The sequence below is a fragment of the Pongo pygmaeus genome, chromosome 6, assembly GCF_028885625.2.
Source record: "Pongo pygmaeus isolate AG05252 chromosome 6, NHGRI_mPonPyg2-v2.0_pri, whole genome shotgun sequence".
NCBI lineage: Eukaryota > Metazoa > Chordata > Mammalia > Primates > Hominidae > Pongo > Pongo pygmaeus.
The window spans coordinates 151,179,414-151,195,174 of NC_072379.2; the positions used below are offsets into that span (position 1 = coordinate 151,179,414).

A 15,761-nucleotide genomic window follows, 5' to 3' on the forward strand; every position below is an offset into this window, starting at 1 on the left:
TTGGCAGATGAGAGCCACTGAAGCTAAGAGGGTGGGGGCAGTAGAAAGGAAAGGTGGGAGATGGAAGAAACAGAAATGAGCAAGAGGCATCCCGAGAGCACCACCGGCTGCGCCTCCCTCTCTTCGGGGAGAACTGCTGTGTGGCAGCAATCATCCATAGTTACAGTGCAGGTCCTAGTCACCAGTGAGAAGGCAGCTGTGTTCTCTGTACTCTGTTTACTGAGGCAGAGAGATGTATTCTAAGTGTGTGCTAAACTTCAAAATATTTTGATTAAAATAATTGTAATAAAAATATCTACATACAACTGGCCACTGTCATGGCACCAAAACATCTTGGAATACTTAATATCTGGGCTTCCAAAGAGTTGAGTTGTTACTGTGAGACTTTGACTCTGTTTACTGAAGAGATTCTGAATTGCCTGTCAGTTTTTTCAAGAGTCGCACGTATGATTTGTATGGGTCCCTCAATTACAGCAGGACACTGCATGCAGCATTATTGGCTGAGGGACGTCCTTGTTGACCATCGGCAGTGAAGCGTAGTGGAGCAGTTAAGCCATCTGGGGCTGGGAGGGTGGCAATTGTGTTTCATGCTGTGTCAGTGCGTCATCCCATTGGACGGGTGGTTGTACCTAAATTGAGCGTTGTGACACTCTCCTGAGCCTCTGTTGTTTCCTCCCCAGGAGAAGTCCTTGTGTTCCTGGACAGCCACTGTGAAGTGAATGTGATGTGGCTGCAGCCCTTGCTGGCCGCCATCCGTGAGGACCGGCACACCGTGGTGTGCCCAGTGATTGACATCATCAGCGCTGACACGCTGGCCTACAGCTCGTCCCCTGTCGTCCGCGGAGGGTTCAACTGGGGGCTGCACTTCAAATGGGATCTTGTCCCCCTTTCTGAGCTACGAGGAGCGGAGGGAGCCACTGCACCAATAAAGTAAGATCGCTCCTTTGTTTGAAAAATTCCTACCAGTGCTTCCTTAAAAGAGAACAAAACGATGTTAAAGATAATTCCTCCTTCTTTGTAAGGAGCAAAAGTGTTGGACTTAATTTGTACGTTAAAAATTCTTGAGTACGTATTGAATTTTATGCAGTCTTTGAAGTCCTAAGGAAAGATTTATGAGTAAAACACTATGTGTGCCCTCAAGGACTTAGAGCCTGTGAGAAAAGCGACAGACCAGGCCACCATTGCAGAGGAAGCCCTGGGAGGGCCCCGTGTGGTGGTTGCTGTTTGGTATGTCAAACACCGCGGTGTATTTATAGTTCACTAACTTACCTTCAGTTCTTTGGTAGCCGGAGTGATGTTGTGAAAAACATTAATACGTAAGCCTTTTCTTTCATTAGGATTTTGAAGATGGATTCCTGCTAGTATAATTACTAAGTCATAGTATAGGAATTATTTTATGTTCTTATCTATGTTTCATCTTCTGTAATATAAAGCTGCTCTTCTTATTTTTGTTTTCTTTAAAAATTTCTTATGTAGATTGAATTCAAAGAGGTTTACCTGTATTTTAACTTTTTAAAGAATACATTTGTTCTTGATTTGCCAGTGTAATCAAAATTGGTGCTTTCTCCAAACAATGCCAGGATCTCAGAACGTTCACGTTTCAGTTATTCCTCCCCCAATTTATTTGTTATTGTTATTATGTTGTTATCGTTATTTGTTATTGTTTATTTATTTGTTGTTACATACAACAATATTGTATATTGTTATACAATTTAAACCCCAGAAGCCATTTCTTACGTAGCAGTATTCACACAGGCTTGCCCAAGTATCTCCGCTTTATGTTACCCTGTTCTTTCTGCAGCTGTAGGCTCTATCCGGGATTGCTCCCATCCTGGCTGAAGAACACTCTTAGTCGTTCTTTTAGTTGGACATCCTAGTGATCAGTCCTCTGTTTTTCTGAAAATGTCCTTGTGTTTCACCATTGTTTTGAAGAACATGTTTACTCAGTATCCAGTTCTAGGTTGGCAGTAGCAGACATGTATGTTCTTTCAGCCTTTGAAGGCATCATTCAAGAACCTTCTGGCATTCACCATTTCAGACAGGAAGTCAGCGTTGTTAGTCTTACTTTGCTTCCCTTAAGATAATCTCTTTTTCATTGGCTGCTTACATTTTTTTTGGTCTTGTTTTTAAAAAGTGTCTTTTGGATATGTATAAACATGGTTACTTTTTTGAAGTAACTAATTTGCTGCCGAATTCTGCCTTGTCTTTTTCTTTGAATATACTGAGCAGTTAAAGTCTTTGCTTGATAATTCCATATTTGAAACCCCTTCATATCTGTTTCTGGTGTATGTTGTTTCTCTCATTTTGTTTTCATGTGATTTTATCTTCCCATTTGCCTGGTTATTTATTTGTTTCTTATTTTTTTTGCTCAGTGCCAGACATGATATATGAAAAATTATAGAAATACATTCATACCTGGGATGATGTTTTTTCCCTGCAGATAATTTTGCTTCTCTTGTGCAGGCAGCTTGGGCCACTAGAATCCACAATCCCCTCTATCCAGTTTTAGGAAGTGAGCAGACTGGAAGCTAGCTCAAGTCCCTGAGAGGACCAGTGGCTTTTCTCACTCCAGCACAGGGCTTCTCAGCCTGGGCACTACTGACATTTTGGGCCAGATAATTCTTTGTTGTAGGGGCCCCTTGTGCATTTTAGGATAGGTAGCAGAATCCCAGACCTCAACCCAGATTCTAGGAGCACCCTGCCACACAAACACATCAAGATGTGACAGCTAAAAATGCTCCAAACATTATGAAATGTCTGTTGGGGACACAGTCATCCCAGTTGAGAGCCACTGGTCTAACTTGTGTGAGTCCAACTCCCAACGTGTGATGTTTGTCGGGTCTCTCCTCGGTGGACCTCAGAGCCCAGTTTTGATCCCCAAGGCTCTGTGAGATTGTCAGGAGGAGTGACCATATCAGGTGGCTTTCCATCAGAAATGGTTATAATAGGAAGAGAACTTTCGAGACTTAGAAAAGTAGCCTTCGTATGCCAGATACGAGCATATTATTAGCAATCTAGAAAATTCAGTTGTACAGCCTGGCTCATTCTCTGATACTGGATAAAATGATTCATAATCATTAATTCAATTTTTATTAGTTATGTTCCAAACTGACACTGAGTATTTTAAACAAAAGTGGTAGGTAAGATAACTGACTATAAGGAATGAGTACAGTAATTTTCCTTTTTCTAGGTCACCAACAATGGCTGGAGGTTTGTTTGCCATGAACAGACAGTATTTCCATGAACTTGGACAGTATGATAGTGGCATGGATATCTGGGGAGGAGAAAATTTGGAAATATCATTTCGGGTAATTTAATTTTTGCATGCTCAATTAATAACTTTGTAGTGGAATATGATTTTCATCCATGATCTCATATTTTCTTTATATTCTCCTTGATTATTTTTTTTTTTGAGATAGGATCTTTCTCTGCTGCCCAGGCTGGAGTGCAGTGGCGTGGTCATGACTCACTGCAGCCTTGACCTCCTGGGCTCAAGAGATCCTCTTGCCTCTACCTCCTGATTAGCTGGGACTACAGGCACGTGCCTGTAGTTTTTCTATTTTTTGTAGAGATGGGGGTCTCACTGTGTTGCCCAGGCTGGTGTCGAACTCTTGGGCTCAAGTGATCCTCCTGCCTCGGCCTCCCAGAGTGCTCCATGACTGTCTTTATGGACAAATTGTCCTTAATGAATGCTACGTTGTCAGAATCTTGTGATATGGATAATATCTGTTCGAAATGTCAAGAGTATACATGTTTGATCCATTGGCTAGGAAAACAACAACGAAATGAAAAAGCATGTAAGAAGCCATGTATTTATTGGTATTTATTTTGTTGAGACAGGGTCTTGCTCCGCTGCCCAGGTTGGAGTAGAGTGGCATGAATACAGTGGCTCACTGCAGCCTCGAACTCCTCCTGGGCTCAAGCGATCCTCCCACCTCTCAGCCTCCTAAGTAGCTGGGAGTACAGGCGCATGCCACCACACCTGGCTAATTTTCTACTTTTTGTAGAGATGCAAGTCTCACTATGTTGCCCAGGCTGGTCTTGAACTCCTGGACTCAAGCAATCCTCCTGCCTTGGCTTCCCAAGGTGTTAGGATTACAGGTGTGAGCCACTGTGCCTAGTCTGTTTTTATGGATTTAGAGGTACAAGTGCATAGTGTGTGGTGGTAAAGTCTGGCTTTTAGTGCACTCATCACCAGAATAATGCACATTGTACCCAATAGGTAGTACTTCATCCCTCACTCCCCTCCCACATTTTAGAGTCTCCAGTATCTGTTATTCCACTCTGTGTGTGTATATATATGTATTTTTTTTAATTATAAAAGTATTGTTGTAATGAATGGTTGGATATAAATTTAAAATGTCTTAATGTGCTAATTTAAAGGTTTGTTCTTTTTTTGTTGGTTTATTTTATTGATACTACCAGATACATATAGTCATATAGTCAGGGTGACCAGATTTCCCTGAGGCCTAAGACCATCCTAGTTCATACCTGTTCTCTTGGAAAAATAAATAGCTTCCCATTGTACTTTCAGAAACAGCTCAGTTTGATGCTGCATTATGCCATCACCCCATGTATAGCTTACCAATCCTTTATGTATACAGGTACCCCTGTCCCGAGGAAGAAATCCACCTCGCATTATCTGTCTTCTCCAATTGCTAAGGTTTGATGGGTGACAGCGTAGGTGGAGTCTGTGGCTCAGAGGACCATGGTGTAGACAGTCTTTGGGAAAGGTAGAAAGAGGGCAAGGGGAGAGCTGAGACTTCTCCTTCCAAGCAAATATCCCAGTATTTCTCCCAACCATCTCCTAGTCCAGTTAGCAGAATCCCTATCAGATAATACCGTGATACTTTTTCATATGTCCTTCTGTATTTCTGCAAATGTATTGACTACAGTATTTTTAAAAAGCAAGTTTTGGCTGGGTCCATGGTGGCTCATGCCTATAATCCCAGCACTTTGGGAGGCCAAGGTGGGCTGATCCTGAGGTCAGGAGTTCAAGACCAGCCTGGCCAACATGGTGAAACCCTGTCTCTACTAAAAATACAAAAAAATTAGCTGGGCGTGGTGGTGGGTGCCTGTAATCCCTGCTACTCTGGAGGCTGAGGCAGGAGAATCGCTTGAACCTGGGAGGCAGAGGTTGCAGTGAGCCAAGCGCCACCGCACTCTAGCCCGGGGGGACAAGAGCGAGACTGTGTCTCAACAAAAAAAAAAAAAAAAAAAGAAAAAGCAGGTTTTCATTCTGTAAGTTTTAGAATGTTAGGATTAAAGGCATAATAGATTTTATTATGCTTCTTATTTAATAGATTTTATTATTAAAAGTTCAGTCTCTTTTTAGATAAGGTAATCGAATCCCACAAAAACGAACTTAACTCCAAAGTAATTCAGATAGTCAAGGACAGAATTTAGACCAGAGCTAAGGTCTTTTGAATCTTAATCTGGAGTTATTCTATATATTTTATATTAAAAAATCTGTTTTCTAAAAAAGAATATGCATTGTATAAGCAAGTACCTGTGAAACTGAAATGAGAGAACCAGGTAATAAGCACTTCTTAAAAGAAAAAAAAATAAATAAATAAATAAAAATAAGCACTTCTTGTTCTTAAGTGCCTAAGATCAAGTCTCTTGATCTGTTAAAGCAACAAAGTTGGGTAAGTGCAATTTCAGACTTATGGTAGTAAATGCTTACTATAGCATTGTTTTAGAATTTAGTTCCTTGTAATGATAAAGACTGACAATTTTTAACAATGTGTACCTTCTCATTTTCTTCTATTTGAATATTTGTATCTAATAAGATATAAATATCTTGCCAAGTTTCATAAACACCTATTGAATAAAGATTAATTTCATTGAAAATTCATACATTGGTTTCACAACAACATGAGGCAACTGTTAACACCTGTTTTTGCTTCTGGCCAGATCTGGATGTGTGGCGGTAAGCTCTTCATCATCCCTTGCTCTAGAGTAGGACACATTTTCCGAAAAAGGCGACCATATGGATCTCCCGAAGGCCAGGACACCATGACACACAACTCTTTGAGGCTGGCACATGTCTGGTTGGATGAATACAAGGTGAGATGAAATTTCTTGTTTAGAAGGATGAATGATAGGCCGGCAGTGACTGGCCTAGTGATAGCTTTGGTTGCTTTACTTTTCACTCTGGCATATTTCTCTTGGTTAACCTTCACCTTAGGGCCAACTCTTTCTAGTTTCCCCCCACCCCCTTCACCTAGTACTTCACTTCTTTCTGGTTCTAATCTGACTCTTTTAATTTTGTAAGTGTCTACTCCATAAGAAGTAATGCAGCTAATGTTGGAAGAAATTCTATCTTCAGTTTCTTTATTCCTTCTGGTCTCTCTATTGTGACGCCTGCAAAAGTTGGCTTTCTTTTTTTTTTTGAGACAGGGTCTTGCTTTGTCACCCAGGCAGGAGTGCAGTGGTGTGATCACAGCTCACTGCAGCCTCAGTCTCCTGGGCTCAAGTGATCCTACTGCTTCAGCCTCCCAAGTAGCTGGGACTATAGGCATGTGCTACCATGCCTGGATAATTTTTTTTAAAAAGTGGTTTTATTTTTGTTTTTTTTTTTTTTTTTTTTTTTTTTTAGAGATGGGATCTCACTATGTTGCCCAGGCTGGTCTTGAACTCTTGGGCTCAAACGATCCTCCTGCCTTGGCCTCCCAAAGTGCTGGGACTACATGTGTGAGCCACTGTGCCAGCCCTGGCCTTTTCTTTTACTCATTGGACTTCGTGGTGACCCAATCCCATTTCTTCCCGTTAGAGGGCACATTTAGAATTACTTTCCACTTTCTCTTCTGCCTTAGGTCACTTTATATATTTTCTTTGTAATGATTTATTGGAGTATAATCCAAAAATTGATTTTGGAATATTTTATCACTGCAAAAAGAAGTCCATAGCCTTCAATCATCTCCCCAAAATCTCCCTCTCTGCCTCAGCCCTAGACAACCAATAAGCAACCATTAATCTACTCTTGTCTCTACTTAATTTGCCTTTTCTGGATATTTCCTACAAATGGAATCATAAACTATGTGGTCTTTTCTGTTTGGCTTCTTCAGTTGAGCATGGCGTTTTCAGGTTCATCCATGCCGTTCCATGTATGGGTCTGCATTCCTTTTTATTGCCAAATAATATTCCATTGTATGAACAGACCACATTTTACTTTATCCACCAGCTGATCAACATTTAGGTAGTTTCCACTTTTTTTTTGAGACAGAGTTTCACTCTTGTTGCTCAGGCTGAAGTGCAATGGCGCAATCTTGGCTCACTGCAACCTCGGCTCACTGCAACTTCCACCTCCTGGGTTCAAGTGATTCTCCTGCCTCAGCCTCAGCCTCCTGAGTAGCTGGGATTACAGGTGTGTGCCACCATGCCTGGCTAATTTTGTTTTTCTCAGTAGAGACGGGGTTTCACCATTTTGGTTAGGGTGGTCTCGAACTCGTGACCTCAGATGATCTGCCAGCCTTGGCCTCCCGAAGTGCTGGGATTACAGGCGTGAGCCATCACGCCTGGTTGCTGCTGTATTTGCGTATAGTTATTTTTTAAACATTTGTTGTGCACCTCCTGTATGCCAGGCTCTGTGTTAGGTTTTGGGGGATAAAAGATGAATAAGGGAGTGCATAGTAATTTTTCACGCCGTGAGGGAAATGTCAACAGAGACATGTAGCGTGTGCTGGAATGACAGGGACACAGTGGTGCACTGTGTTTGGGGGCAGTAGGGACTCCACGGTGCTTCTCCTACAGCACTGTTTATCTCCCCTCTCCCTCCCTCACCGGACTTTGAGGTCTAATTCCATGCTCATCTCTGAATCATCACTGGCTACCATAGTTCTCAACACATGGTCCCAGTCCTAGCCACTCTTTGAGGAGGTCTGCCAGTTTACAGTCATTTTCATAGTCAGGTTAATACAGTATTTGCCTCTTTGACCGTGTTGACATTGCACTGAGTGTGTAAAATCAGGGGAGTAAAGTGACTGGTGCCTTAGCATAAATGGAGGCATCAGCACCCAGTTATACTGTAGTCACTGCATTCTTCACCAGCAGTCACTCAGAAGACAAAGGCCAGTTTCATTTCCGAGTATCATTGATATAATAATAATTTTAGTAAATCTCAATGTGCCTTTTTAGTATCCTGTGTGAGTATGCACGCTCACACAAAAAGCACTTCTGCTGCGTACTGAAGTATGGTGGCTGGTTCAAGGAAAAACACTTGTGCAGTTGTTTGAGTTATGGGTGGAGCTAGCCACCGCTCTCCAGGAACACTCTTTTTATATGTTAAGAATGACTGACTCACAAACCATAATTACTCATATTTGGGTAAAACAAACTAAATAATGAAAATGAAAACAACTGACAGTATTTGTTGCAAATGATAAAATTCAAGCCCTCAAGTGAAAATTAGAATTTTGAAAAACTTACATTTACTGCCAGGAGCTTGACAGCTTCCTAGTACTTAAAAATTTTACTTGGCCAGGTGTGGTGGCTCATGCCTGTAATCCCAGCCCTTTGCGAGGCCGAGGCAGGAGGATCACCTGAGGTCGGGATTTTGAGACCAGCCTGACCAACATGGAGAAACCCCGTCTCTACTAAAAATACAAAATTAGCCGGGTGTGGTGGCGCGCGCCTGTAGTCCCAGCTACTCAGGAGGCTGAGGCAGGAGAATCGCTTGAACCTGGGAGGTGGAGGTTGTGGTGTGCCGAGATCATGCCATTGTACTCCAGCCTGGACAACAAGAGTGAAACTCCATCTCAAAAAAATTTACTGAGGAGATCAGTGGTTTTATATATAATTTTTTGATATTGTATAGTGAAATTTTTCAATATTTGGTAGAACAGTACAATCCAGTGGACTAGTATTTTCCAAATGACTAATCCACACTGTTACAAAAACGGGTGGAGGACCCATTCAGAGAGCAAGACAGACCAGGAGATTTTATTTAACTTTATTTATCTTTTTTTTTTGAATCAGAGTCTTACTCTGTCACCCAGGCTGTAGTGCAGTGGCACAATCTCAATTCACTGCAACCTCCACCTCCCAGGTTCAAGTGATTCTGCAGCCTCGGCCCCCAAGGAGCATGCGCCACTACGCCCAACTAATTTTTGTATTTTTTCGTAGAGACAGGGTTTCACCATGTTGGCCAGGCTGGTCTCAAACTCCTGACCTTAAGTGATCCGCCTGCCTTGGCCTCCCAAAGTGCTGGGATTACAAGTGTGAGCCACTGCACGTGGCCGATAGACCAGTACATTTTAATGCAACAGTGTAAAAATCTTAATATGATTTCATATTCCACATCGTAACTAAACTTCAAAAGTTATTGAATTTTGGAGTAGTATTAACCCCATAATTATATATAGGTTGTAATTTTAAAAATATGAATATTTAACCAAAACAACACACTGCAACAGGCTAAATGCAGATGTGAGAATTTAGCTGACTTGTTTTAAGCCAGCCAGCCAGCAAAAAGGTTTGCAAAAATATAAAGCAGTGTCACTGTTCTCACTACATTTTGTGTTTGTAATGAGTTTCTAATTATTTTAAGGAATTAGTAATTTGTAGGTTTCTCTTTTAATTTCTGTGTGATAAATATGAACAGACACAGCCCACACACGGAGACCCTCCTGGGAGTTTTCCGTAATTTTTAAGAACATCGATTACTGAGACTCACGAGTTTGAGACCCACTGATCTCATATATATGCCTGTTTCATTGATTCTCAGATACAGTTTAAGGTACATGTTATTATCATTGTTAGTAATGGACTTAATTGTGTAAAAAATCTCTATATAATTGTGTCACCGTTTTTAACAAAAAATTCGATTTTCTTATTTTTACTTTTTTTAAATTCAGGAGCAGTATTTTTCCTTAAGATCTGACCTGAAGACGAAAAGCTATGGCAATATCAGTGAGCGTGTGGAACTGAGAAAGAAGTTGGGCTGTAAATCATTTAAATGGTATTTGGATAATGTATACCCAGAGATGCAGATATCTGGGTCCCACGCCAAACCCCAACAACCCATTTTTGTCAATAGAGGGCCAAAACGACCCAAAGTCCTTCAACGTGGAAGGGTAAGAAAGCTGTTTTTTCCAAGTGTCTTATGAAAAGTGTTTGATATGAACAGTTTTGAGGTGTCCATAAGCTATGACAGGTGACACTGTGGACTTAACAGAGTCTCATGACAGACTTCAGCTTGCCTTTCATTATATTCTCTTTATGGGAACTTCCTCTACGCAAGTGTAGGACCTCAAGTGTAGATCCTTGCCTTGCCGGTGTAGCTGCCTTCTGTGAGGATAAGTTATGTGACGCTTTCCAAGAGCACAGAGGCATATGGGAATACACCCCGGACAAAGTGTCAACTTCGTGTGTCAGAGGCCAGGCCAACAAGTGGAGAAATGGGGCAGCGATCTGCTATTTGCTCTTAGCTCTGGGAACCAAATCACAGAGCAGAGGTGGTGGTGAGGGTCAGAGTGGGGGCATGGATTTCATGCCTGGTGGTCCCAGAAGTCATCTGAGCTCAGCAGAAAGCACATTCATCAACCACATTTCCTTAGCTGTCTTTGTGTCTTAAACTCATTACAGTTATATAGTCACAGTTAAATTGTAGGGGTCCGGCCATAACATCATTCCTTTCTCCTGAGTCATCTCTTAGAGTTGGCTTCTAAAAGCTAAGGGCAGGTACTGTCTGTGTTGCCCAGTGTCCCTTCTTTTATGAAGAAGGCATTTCTCCCAGAACAGTGTCAACTCTCCCTCAGTGGCTAGGAGGAAGCCTAGAGCTTTCCCCCTTCCTCTTCTCTCTACCCTATAATAAGACCAAAAAAAAAAAAACAAACAAAACCCAGTATCAAGATGTTTAGTATTAGGTGTTTTTCTCTAAGTAAGAGAGAGCATTGTGTGCCCATGTAGTTGATCCCCTACCATTATTACTTCTTGCTGTTTGTCTCACCCTCGCAGTTCTGTGATAGTTGTCACCGGTGTATCTCCAGTGTAGCATGCATATTGCATTTCATTGTGTACTTTTTTATACATGTTCTTATATCCCTGACTTCATTTGAAGGTTCTTTAGGGCAGGGATGACATTTTAATTTCCTTCATCTGCTATAGATTAGTAAACATGTATATGTAGCTAGAATTCCTAGCTGACACTGTCTGCATGTTGAAATTGCTAATAACTTTTGGAGTTATAACTTTTGTCTATCTTGATGCTCCTGTGTTCTGAGGCTAGAAGTTAGGAATTAAAAATGCATATATTTTTATGAGCCTTGGAATTCGTACCTCCGGAATAACCTTTCACATTTTGCCTAGAACCACCTCCAGCCTTGGGAGGCGTCTCTGGGATTACTTCCCACATTCTGAGCTGTCGAGTGCCTTCTCTTACAGCTCTGTCACCTCCAGACCAACAAATGCCTGGTGGCCCAGGGCCGCCCAAGTCAGAAGGGAGGTCTCGTGGTGCTTAAGGCCTGTGACTACAGTGATCCAAATCAGGTGAGTGACGCCTCAGGGCTCACAGCCAGTGCCCGCAAGGTGGCTTCCAGTGTAGGGGAGCTGCTGGCAGTCACTCCTGAGGACATCAGTGTCTACTATTCTGGCTTTTCTTAACCCATTTCTGTGTAGTGTTGCGTTATTGGAACGCTAAGCTTATGGGGGTTATCTATATCCTAGTGCTCGAGGTCATCGCCAGGGTCTGATTTTTCACTGAAAAAAATTGCAACCTCCGGCATAAATGGGTTAAAAGGAAGAGAGTGGCCTTAGATGACACCTCAGTCAGCTACTTTCATCTCCTTTGTATGTTTTTCCTACCTCTGCTCGTTGTCATAGAGCATTTTAGTTGTTTACACCATTATTTGTACTTTCTAATATTATACGGAATAAATTGTGACTTACGAGCCATAGGAATTTGTTAGAAATGGCAAGGGAAGCACTACAGAATTTCACTTCATTCCATTCACATAATTTAATTTCAGCTTATGTATGTCTCCTAAATAATATTAACACGGGCCTAAAAATCAGCAAATAACTTACTTCAGTTTAGAACAGTAATTTCAAACTCATTTATGTCTGATAAAATAGCATAATGTAACAGCAGTCTAATCTCATAAATTGTAGTGTCTCATTTCTATTTTAGTGGTGGGTTGGTGTCACTCAGAAATGAAAAAAAAAAAAAAGAAGCCACTTGGGCTTTTTGGTGAATAATGTATACTGTGAAATTTCATCAAACGTTCCACCAGAAGAGTTCATGCCCACTATCTCAGGTGATACATGTGTTGAAAATGTAGTTTAAAAGGGATTTCTGGGGCCCAGCATAGAGGCTCATGCCTGTAATCCCAGCACTTTGGGAGGATGAGGTGGGTGGATCACAAGGTCAGGAGTTCAAGACCAGCCTGACCAACATGGTGAAACCCCATCTCTACTAAAAATACAAAAAAAAATTAGCTGGGTGTGGTGGTGTGTGCCTGTAATCCCAGCTACTCAGGAGGCTGAGGCAGGGGAATTGGTCCAAAGATTGTACCACGGCACTCCAGCCTGGTGACAGAGTGAGACTCTGTCTCAAAAAAAAAAAAAAAAAAAAAAAAAAAGGGATTATTTCTGTGCATCTTCTGGGTAGAAGAGGTGGCAATGTTGTGGAAGTATTAAAATTGCGGTGACGCAATTTCAGTACTGTAGGTCACAGTGAGATGAGAGCTGAAATTTGTTCCAGAAAATATAAGAAAATATAAGTTGGGGTGATGGAGTTATCCTATTCTAAGGATAACTTAGTTATGCTTATTGCTTAGTTATGCTAATTCTGTAGCCACTAGTCACATTTCAAGTGTACAATAGCTGCATGTGGCCAGTAGCTCCCTTATTGGCCACACAGGCTATGAGCCAATAGCAGTGTTGCAGAAAATCCTCTCACAGCTCCCTATGACTCTGATCGAGGGTCTTCACATTAGTGAACACTGCACACATCCATTTGGGTTCTATAAGTTGAAGCAATGAGTAAATAGGAGAACAGAAGAGAATAGATTGCTTTTGAGCGTAGTGATGGCGCATGTTGGAGAGTGAGTTGTTCACTGCACTTGCCATGTCACCCAGTTGTGTTCCTGAAGATCATCTGTGATTCAGCCTGTGCACTTCCCGACTGCCCCACCGATGAGGAATCGGTGAAAATGGCAGCCGTGTGCCCTTCTGTCTCCAGAGGGTCAGCCAGAGGGTGTCGGGCTCCTCTGTCACCTACACAGTCCAGGAATTAAGAGAGTTATGTAATTGTTAAACCCTAAAATTGGAAAAGAGTTAATTCAGTCAAATTCAATGAACAAAATTCAGCCACTGCTTAGGTTTCTTCGCAGAATAGCACCTCACTTTTCCTGCCTTAGCTATCTGAAGTGGAATGAACCAAGTTGAAATCCTGTAAGTCTAGTGCATTGGTCTGTTTCTGCTTTGAGACCTTACAGAATCAATATGTGGAAGAATATGCAAAGTGTTGTTCAGTCTTAAAATTCGTTATCTAAATTTTATTTTATTTTTCTTCTCTAGATCTGGATCTATAATGAAGAACATGAATTGGTTTTAAATAGTCTCCTTTGTCTAGATATGTCAGAGACTCGCTCATCAGACCCGCCACGGCTCATGAAATGCCACGGGTCAGGAGGATCCCAGCAGTGGACCTTTGGGGTGAGGAGTGCTTGGTGATGTTGGGAGAATGTGCAGAGGCCCACAAGGTTGAGTGAGGGGGTGTGGCAGATGAACTCATTTTCTACCTTGGGGGTGGTCTTCTCAGTCTGCAGTACAGTGGTCCCCCCAGAAACCACAGGTAGTACAAACCCTGTATATACTGTATTTTTTCTAGAGATATACCTGTGATAAAATTTATCAATTAGGCACAGTAAGAGGTTCACAACAATAACTCAAATGAAACGGAACAGTTAGAACAGCATACCGTGGTTGCGCAGTGGCTCCCGCCTGTAATCCCAGCACTGAGAAGGCTGAGGTGGGTGGATCGCCGTAGCCCGACAGCCTGTTTGTTTTCTCTATGAAAACAAATCAATATACTATAATACAAATTGTGATTGCGGTCAGAAAATATCTTATTGTACTGTGCTGCAGATAACAAACAGCAGAAAACTAACCTTTGGATAAGAGGGGACTATCGTATCCCTTAATCTGAATTCTTAAATGCTCCATATCTCCTCTGGATTTCCATGTTTTGCCAGTAATTGGCAGTATTTTTTTCTTGCTACCTTTTTTTTTCAGAAAAACAATCGGCTATACCAGGTGTCGGCTGGACAGTGCCTGAGAGCAGTGGATCCCCTGGGTCAGAAGGGCTCTGTCGCCATGGCGATCTGCGATGGCTCCTCTTCACAGCAGTGGCATTTGGAAGGTTAAGGTGGATGCTGTGGCGGGAACGTTGCTTCGTCAGGCGTTGCCTCCCGTGTGGAGTTTGGGGCTTTAGGAAAGCCTGGGTTGGGTGGAGCAGAGCCATCTTGGAGAGGATGACAGTTCCCTGTCCTCCTGGAGATGCCTGGGTGTGTTAGCAGAGGTGACGCATGTCTGACAGAGATGGGAGCTCTGAGTGTCCACAGGTGAAGAAGTATGTTTCACCCAGACATTAAGGTCATTTTTGAGCTGCTGTTAAGGAATTTCTTGCTTATAGAGGCAAACCAGAGTATCATTTTAACCCTAGAATTGGGCTTGTACAGAAGGATAAAACCCAGGAAAATGGATATTTCTATTCAGATTTATTTTTGCCTCCTTTTAATCCCCTTTAATGATGCAGTGGTTTTTATCTGATCAGGAACTTGTCATGATTTCCTTTCGTAGACTTCATAGGAGATAGTGCTTTAAAAAAAAAAAAAAAAAACTTCTATTATTTGTTCAGTATGTTGTAAGTAGATCATTTTTAAAAACTGAATCTATATTATGTTTAACTTCAGAAGGCATCATTTATAAGACAGTATGGCAGTTAACTATTATAAAATTATTTTGATGAATTATGATACAATCTACATAATAAAGAATCCTTTTGATTATTTAGGATATTTTGTCTTGTATTGGGGCCTCTGGTCTGAGGTGTGTTGCATGCTCTTGGATTCAGGTGATGACCCAGTAGGTTTGGTAGAGTCCTCTGCCTCTCAAGACGCGTCCCAGTTTCTTAGCTTGAGCTGTGTGACCTTAGATACTGGACATCGAAGTTGCCTATGCAGCACCCAGGGAGAGCTGCTTAACCGGCAGTTGGATATAGAGGTCAGACTCTTGGAAGACGTAGCTCAATTAGAGAGAATACATTTGGGAATCACCTGCATATACTAAAAATTCTGAAATATAAAGTGAATTTTCCTCCCAAACCACATCTTAAGAGGAGAGATGGTCTCATATTGCAGGGGATGCACTCAGATATTTTATCTGAACCACAAAACAGTTTAAGTGCCACATCCTAAATATTTTATCTGTCATTTGACTTCAAAGGCCAGGATGGTACATATGGAAAACAAGAGCAGCAAGATGGTAGACTGAAATCCAACAGTGTCAATAATCACATTAAGTGTAATGAATGTAAATGCCACAGTTAAAAGTCAGATTAGATAAAAATGCAAGATCCAACTATATGCTGCCTATAAGAAACTCACTTTATGAATACATTAAAAATAGAAGCATGGGAAGATATATGAAAGACATCTGAATAGATAAAATAGATTTCAGCACAGGGAATATTACTACAGATGATATAGAGGGTCATTTCATGAAAAGGTTCAACTTAGGAAGAAATAATCCCAGTT

General features: G+C 41.5%; 1 protein-coding gene across 10 annotated transcripts in view; it reads left to right on the plus strand.

Moving 5' to 3' along the window:
- Positions 1-15,014, plus strand: part of GALNT11 (polypeptide N-acetylgalactosaminyltransferase 11) — a 97,331-nt gene extending 82,317 nt beyond the window's left edge. For 9 of the 10 annotated variants that reach the window (XM_063668005.1, XM_054495259.2, XM_054495260.2 and 6 more), the window contains 7 exons: positions 681-930; positions 3,191-3,308; positions 5,917-6,069; positions 9,858-10,076; positions 11,386-11,490; positions 13,522-13,659; positions 14,239-15,014. In XM_063668005.1, coding sequence (XP_063524075.1) covers positions 681-930; positions 3,191-3,308; positions 5,917-6,069; positions 9,858-10,076; positions 11,386-11,490; positions 13,522-13,659; positions 14,239-14,370 — 1,115 coding nt within the window. In that variant the 3' untranslated portion in view covers positions 14,371-15,014. Of the gene's footprint in view, positions 1-680; positions 931-3,190; positions 3,309-5,916; positions 6,070-9,857; positions 10,077-11,310; positions 11,491-13,521; positions 13,660-14,238 lie in introns of those variants that run through there. The other variant, XM_054495265.2, reaches the window with a different exon arrangement.
- Positions 15,015-15,761: the final 747 nt, after the last annotated feature.